The 7,707-nt window shown below is 39.7% G+C and overlaps 1 protein-coding gene across 1 annotated transcript in view; it reads right to left on the bottom strand.

The window, feature by feature from the left end:
* Nucleotides 1-7,707, bottom strand: part of PTPRZ1 (protein tyrosine phosphatase, receptor type Z1) — a 165,868-nt gene that overhangs the window by 86,819 nt on the left and 71,342 nt on the right. Inside the window, exons 3-5 of the mRNA XM_019543956.1 lie at nucleotides 2,883-3,062; nucleotides 1,880-2,031; nucleotides 759-854 (exon numbers count right to left, since the gene is read on the bottom strand). Coding sequence (XP_019399501.1) covers nucleotides 759-854; nucleotides 1,880-2,031; nucleotides 2,883-3,062 — 428 coding nt within the window. The remainder of the gene's footprint in view (nucleotides 1-758; nucleotides 855-1,879; nucleotides 2,032-2,882; nucleotides 3,063-7,707) is intronic.

The following is a 7,707-nucleotide window of genomic DNA, read 5'->3' as shown; positions in this document are numbered from 1 at the left end:
CCAGGGGGGCACCCTGGGAGAGGCGGGGCTGCCCTTGGATCTGCGCACATGTGAAGGCAAGCTGCCACTGAGGTCTGGGGGTGGTGCCTGGCTCTTCCCATCGTGGGTGGGGCTGGGCCAGGGCTGCACATTGGGTGGGAAGTGCTGGTTTTGGGAGCAGGGCTACGGTGGATTTTGGGGTGGCTGCAGCCCCCTCCCCCCCTGTAACCCCTCTCCCAGGACTGCTGCCACCTGTCCCAAGCACAGCTCTGGCCTAGATCCCTGCTGGGAAGAGCCTGGCACCACACCCAGCTCCAGCCCTCAGTGGCAGCTTGCCTTCACCCATGCACAGATCCAAGGGCACCCCTGCCTCTCCCAGGGTCTACCAGGGTGCCCCCCTGGGGTCCCTGGACAAGCTACTCATGGCTCTGTCCTGTGCCCTGCCCCACCCCAGTTGTTCAGTGCCTGCCATTGCCCCAGCCCCACTCCCTCCCTCACCATGGGCACCTTCCCTCCCCCCATCCCTTCCCCCACAACAGATTTATCAGCCCAACACTGCTCTCCATGTCACCAGGCCTCATATCAGCAATTGGATAGGTATTGGCTGATATGAGTTGTTAAAAGTGAGCCATTGGTATTGGCCCAAAAAATCTCTATTAGTTCACCCCCAATAAACATATTTTAATGCAATTTATCATGCAAAAGAACTAGTTAGCTTGATTTTGGATATTTGCTATAACTCAAAGCAAAGTTAGTGTCATAGGTATAAAAATGTTTACCTCAAACAAAATTGATAAAGCTCTTAACTTCCCACTTCTTTTAACTGCTTCCTCAAAATTTGTAAATTCATCTCCATTGTAGCAGTAGATTTGCATCTGTAAATATAATTATACATACAAATATATAAGATACAGAAGAAAAATGTATTTGAGAGAATATAAACAATAACATTTATTTCAGAGATTTTTACTTTGAAAAAAAGTCTTACAACAGTAACAAACTATAATTCTAATAAATGAACCTGTTGTATATCTGTAAGCTCTTTCTGTAGCCTGGTCTTGGTCCTGTCTGGCCTGGCCCGAAAAAAACTTCCCTTGTCTTCATCAGGGCAGGATTTCACAACTTCTGTTTTCCCCAGACTACAAGCAGAGGTGTCCTAGCTATTCCACAGCTGGAGTTTCATAGCTTAGCCAGGCTCTGCATCCTCAAATATCAGAGAAGGGAAACCTTCTACCTCAGGGCAGAGTTTGTCACTCCCCTTCTTCTTTCACAGGTTATCAGAGGAGACTCTGCTGTCAGACATCTTGGTGGGATAGATGACAGAGGGTGGAAGTCTGAGTAGAAATTCTAAACTGGTCTTGCAGCTAGGAAGACTGGTTGGACTACACTGCTGAGAGTACTCCTAAATAATAGCTTCCCATGGGAACAGAAGAGAGAAAGCTCCTCACCAATGGCCCCTGTCCAGTGCTTGTATTTTTTGTATACTTTATAAAATAAGCCCCCCATGAATCTACCATAACTTTCAGGAGTTTTACCACTAGTGGGAGTTTGGCCCATGTTAGATTGTAGGGCTAGACTATGATTTGATACCAAATGTTGTGTCCATGTCTCCTGAACAACTCTGAATTTTGAAAATTCATATTTTAATTTTAAAACAGCAAACTAAATCAAATTGTATAGTGGAGACTTAATTCAGAGGCTACTGAAATGAATGAGAAATCCTAGGTCCTTTAAATCAAGTCCTAAGTCATTTTTAAAAAATATATTAAAAAATCTGTTAAATTGGAACATGGATCATTTTCATACCATGTACCATAATCATACTATAAAGTAACATCTTAAACAAGTAATTTTATTACTTACAGGAATATACAGTATCAGAATTTATTATAGTTGTTACCTCGAGAGGAAACTTTTGTCCTTCTAAACTATGTTCAGATCCATTTGATGATCTATTGCATTTTCCCCAATGAAAAGTGATCTTGCTTGCTTTAAATACTGTATCTAAGCCACCTCCACTGACATAATAATCATTTGTCAGATTAATTTCCACTAAAGAGACAAAAAAGTATGGTCAATGGACATGTGCAAGCAAACATACAAGCAAACATACAAGAATTAGGGACTAAAAGGTAAACATTAAGAAAACATACTGCAGAGCCAAGAACAGAACCTAGGAATAATGAAATGACACTAAGGAAAAGAACATTTAGGCTAGACAACAGAAATAATTTCCTAAGAGTGAGGGCCTATAATGTTGTGGAATAGTATTCCAAAGAAAATAGAAGAGGTTCCCTCATTGGAGACTGTTGTAAAGAGATTTTTTGTCCATGTTCTATATCTGGAACAGCATTAGAACAGCAATACTCTTTTGCCCTCTACCCCCAAGACACACTCTTGCTCCTCAGCAAGATAGAAACAACTTTTGGTCATTACCATACCAGATTCCAATAGCAAACCGAGGTGACAGTTCTATACACAGCTGGTCCCATGATCTACTTACTGGTGAGTGGATAAATTATTCAAGATAACTCTGAAAAGTCATTTTTGTATGTTAATTGCATCCTGCAGACAGATATTATTAGTAATAATTATTATTTTGTGGCAACTGCTAAATTATTATTTAAGTATATAAGTACTTATTATGGGATGACACTAATGTTATGATTGCTCTGGCTATATCTCTCTATGCCCATAATTTTCATTTATATTCTTTATTTTTGTGGCTTTTCCATTACACTTGGCTGCTATCACCACCTGGATTTTGTCTAATTGCTAAAAGCCAGAAATGCAAAACTGAAAAAAAATAAAATAAACATTACTGAAAAACCTCAGCAACCCATCGGTGATATTTCATTTTCTTGACCCTCTATTAAACTGAAACATGAATTTTGACATGTTACCGGTTTTGCCAGTATTGTGAATGTAAGTATCTCCCAAAGATTCCTTTTCCCAGCCATGGAATTGAAGTTTCTTCAGATTTACATTTACTTGAGTAAGGTCTTCATCGATATTAATAGGAGACTGTTTACCATCATTGCATGCTGGATATTTCTTCCACCAATTATTTTGATCCAAAGTTCCTAAAAATAAAAACACAATTGGTAAATATTTAATTGCAAGCTAATATTTCTAACTTTTACATGTAAAAAGGGGAAATACAGAATGTCATGGGCTGCCAGAAAATTTGCAATTCTCAGCCTTCATTTGCACCTTAGCAACCAATGTATATGACCTACATCCCCAATTCTAGATATCACAATTTTTAACTACCAAAAAATAGTAAAAGATATTGCTTCTACCACAAGAGTTCAGACTGCTTTTGCCTTTAGACCAACACAGCTACAATCTATATTCCTGAAACGTGGAAGATATTGGAATTAGCCATTTGGAAATGAAAACTTGACAATTTTACAAGAAAGAAGCAAAATCCAACACCCTGAGACTTCAAAACAAACTCCCTGCTCTAGCCCTTTGTTTGAGCTGAATTTGCATACTCACAAAGCAGTTTCTCCAAAACTGAACTTCTCTACCCAGGAGAACCATTCCATCCACCAGTTCTCCTGTGCAAGATGAAACAACTTAACAAGAAAAGAAGCAGAATTAAATAAACTTTCCCACCCAGGAGAACTTATACCACCCTCCAGTTCTTGCAAAATGAAGTTTCGTTTCTGTCTGGGAGCAATTTTAGAATCTCTGCACTCTCCTTTGCCTGAGGAAGGGTGTGTGAACCTGAAGCTTGCAAGTAATTTTTTTTTGCAACTATCTAGTTGGTATAATAAAAGATATCACCTCTACCACAAGAGTTCTGACTCCTTGAGTAAAGACGTTGTTTTTGTAGAATTGTTACCCTGAAAAAGAATTCTATGACTCCAGGAACTTCACCAAGGACTTCACTGTTGCTCTTAATATTCCATACAAAGCATGAAGGTATTATAATGAGAGGTGTGACAGATTTGGAATTGCCCTGTAATAATTTATGGTTATTACATGCTTTGATTTGTCTGACTATGGAAAAGGAGATTCTTTAGGGATCTAAACTAAATTAACAAGGGGTTAATTCAAACAAGGTTTGGCTGCACATACACAGGCACAAAAAAGACAGTTGCTTCAGATGGCCAGCCATTTACCAATACTTAAGAGCCAATTCTAACAGATCTGCTCTGAGGTCTTATTTCCAACATACTGGGCACATCTACACATGCGCTTTACTGTGGAGCTGACTAATTAGCTTCACAGTAAAGTGTCACCATTTACACATGCCCCCATATTAGGCCGCAGGAAATTACCTGTAGGATAATTTGTCTGGGACAAAGATGGCAAAGCACAGAACAAATAAAACATTTCAGACCAATTACAAGGACCTGGCTAACCCAATTGTACAATGTATGTGTAATCACATCCAAAATACCTAACACACGTTGGCAAGTGCATATTGTAGTTCTCCAAGACACAGAAAAATATCCCTCAGACCCAAAGAACTTCAGACCTATTGTCATCTTTTCAAACTCTTTGAATGCTTTATTTTTAAACTATTTGTCATCAGTTTTCAAAGAACACCCAACCTCTGATCAAGCTGGCTTCTGCCCAAGGAAATTATGCACTGGTCAAATATTAGACATCACACAGCACACTGCAGATGGTTTTGAAAAAAGAAATGGTCACTGGTGCCATGTCCATAGACCTCTCAGCAGCTCATAACACTGTAAACCTCCAGAGGCTCCTTGCAAAAAGGTGTGATCTGGTGAAAGATTACCAACTACTACAAATAATATGATCCTTGATAGAAAATTGATGATTCTATGTTGAATTATATAAATAGAGCTGATGGTAAAAACAAAAAAAAAGTAATGACCTACCTCAAGGCAGTGGTACTTGCACTTATGTTATTTAACTTTTACACTCATGATCAACCAATTTACTCAGGCATGAGAGGTTTTATTTATGCAGACAATCTGTGTATTGCTGCCCAAGCTAGGAACTTTGCCTAGGTCGAGGCCATGTTGGCATCAGCACTCAATTGGTTGTCAGACTATTAAATCAAAAAGCAACTATGTGCCAATACAAATAAAACATGGGTTAGTTTTTTCCACTATCAGAAATGACGTACCTGTAAGCAACCCATCCAAACCTGGAATGGAATAGCTCTTGCCCAATGCCTGAATCCTATCTACCTGGGAGTGACACTAGACTGCACACTTTCATATAAAGCACAAATAGAAAAGAAAAAGTACAAAGTTAGTTCCCAGAGTAACATATTAAAGATGCTTATCAACTCTGTCTAGGGGGCAATCCAACAATGTTATGACGTACTGTGCTTGTACTTTGTTATTTGGGAGCTGAATACGCATGCCCAGTTTGGGAAAGATCAGCACATGGAAAGAAGCTAGATAATGTGCTGAACAAAAGCTGTAAGTACATTACTTAAATGCCTTAAATCAGTGAATGTCAACAGTCTCCACTTACTCATCTGAATTGCCCCACCAAACATCAGGAGAACAGTAGCAAGCAAAACAGAACATACCCGGAAGACCAAAGATAAGATATACCCACTACATGGCCACACTGAGACTCCTGGTAGACTAAAATTGCAAAAACGTTTCCTCTCTACAATGCAGCCACTGGATGAAACGTTGATAGCCACATGAAAAATGTGGCAATCATGCCTAGAGATACCTCAGGAGGGAGTCAGAATGAGTATCAAAGCTGCCAAACATCTCCCTGCAGGCACAGACCTTGTTTGGTCAACATGGAGAAGCTTGAACTACTTCCAAACAGGGGTCAGTAAGACTAAAATGAACATATAACTGGGGTGCTCTGATGATGTGAATACTATGTGTGAATGTGGAGGAAACTTTCAAACAATAAAATAGCTCATGGTCTGCCCACATATGGGGGAACCATGCACCAACAAGGACCTTGCTATGGCTACAGATCAAGTAATAGTATGTGCCCATTTTTGGACTGAAAACTGAACATTGTGACAGGACACAGCAGAAGCAGCGGTAGAATTACATAATTTGACTTAAGGAAGTATATCAGAAGGGGCAAAAAAAAGTCAAAAGGTGAAACTATTCCTGTAACTATGAAAACAGACAGTGGCATAAAACCCAAAGACAGATAGATTGATAGAGAGACAGACAGACAGAACAACTGATCTTGAAGTAAATAATTCAGGAAACTGAATTCAATAAATTATCAATATTGCCGGACTCCACATTGGTAATATAGGTCAGCTAGTATGAAAGTTCATCTATTATTTTGAGATGTTGATATGAGAAACCAACAGCTGTAATATTCAAGCAAGCCAGATAGATTTAATAGGAGTTTCAGTTGTAACTCTGAATTTTCTGGAGCTGGTGGTTATGGGCTAAATGCTATTTTCCTTTACATTCCTAAATGGCACATATGCAGCTATGTAACTATAAATTTTGGCACTTAATTCACATCCAAGTAAGTATGTACATGGCTACTGAACATGTTAGTACTGCTGCACTCTAGCCAAGAAGCTGTTTGGTGAATAGGTTTGCCCAGATTTGCATTAAAAGCTGGGTAAAGGCTTAGAAAGGGGCCAGGAAAAAAGAATAAGCCAAAGAAAATACGGCTTGTTGAGATGGAGGCTGGCTTGGAAGGGAGGGGGTCCATGCTTCCAGTGGGCCAAAAACTTTCCCAGTGTTTATTATCCAATGTGCAGTGGGCCACTTCTGAAAGGAAGGCCGGAGTGGGGTCTAGCCAATGTTATGTCTATGGTCTGGCCATTGGAGCACTTTGCTGGGAAGCAGGAGGTACAGGTTCATTCAATACCTCTCCAACTGCCAGTTTAGATCTCCTATCTCCTACACAAGTGTCCTGAAAACCAGATTATTGTATCAAAACATTGGAGGGTTTTTACCACCTTACTTCCAGCAGCTATGTCAGCAGGCCAATTTTCATTCACCATTGGGTGAGAAACAATGCCACATTGTGTTTAAGTGCCAGCTATGCAGCTGCCTATGTTCCATTTGGACATGTAAAGGGAAGAAGGACTTAGTCCTATATCTCTGTGCAGAGTAAACAGTGGACCTCTGGGAAAGCCCCAGACTGTCTAAACTTCCAGCCCATGTGCAGCTTATCTTTATTTTGGACAAGGTCTAAGACTACATACAGTTATATATAGTTATAAGTATGAGTGTTGGTAGAATTTCTGGTTCAATTCTCTGTAAGGAAATCATCTCTATTCTTGCAGAATTTTCATAAGAGAAAAAAGAACATGAGATGTGTGGCAAATTTTCTACCATGTTTTATTTTGTCTCTCAAAGCTTCTATTTAAGAATGCTTGGCATTAAACAAACATCTTGTAGGAGAGCAATGACTAGAGAGCACTCAAAATACCAGGTGTAAATACTCTGCAGCCACCTACTACAATATGGACAGAAAACCGTCACTGACCCCACACCCTTGGTTGTTACGTACCTTCCTGCAGTTGAACTGTAAGAGGAATCATCAGTTATAGCTTTTACTTGAAAAGGACAGACCTTGAGAGAAATAATGTATTTTCTTGCATCTGACGTGTCCCCAAATAAGATACACACCTTGTTGTTGAAAGGTGGACTGAAACAAAAGAAGACCTTTCCTTGAAAATACTGGTAAGTATGGTATATTTGCATAGAGATCACAGTACGCTATAATGGGAGGAGGATTTCATAGATTTTATAGACATTAGGGCTGGAAGGGACCTCGGGAGATCAT

This window comes from Crocodylus porosus, unplaced genomic scaffold (assembly GCF_001723895.1).
Source record: "Crocodylus porosus isolate Cpor-Errol unplaced genomic scaffold, CroPor_comp1, whole genome shotgun sequence".
Lineage (NCBI taxonomy): Eukaryota > Metazoa > Chordata > Crocodylia > Crocodylidae > Crocodylus > Crocodylus porosus.
This window is presented reverse-complemented; position numbering and strand designations above follow the sequence as displayed.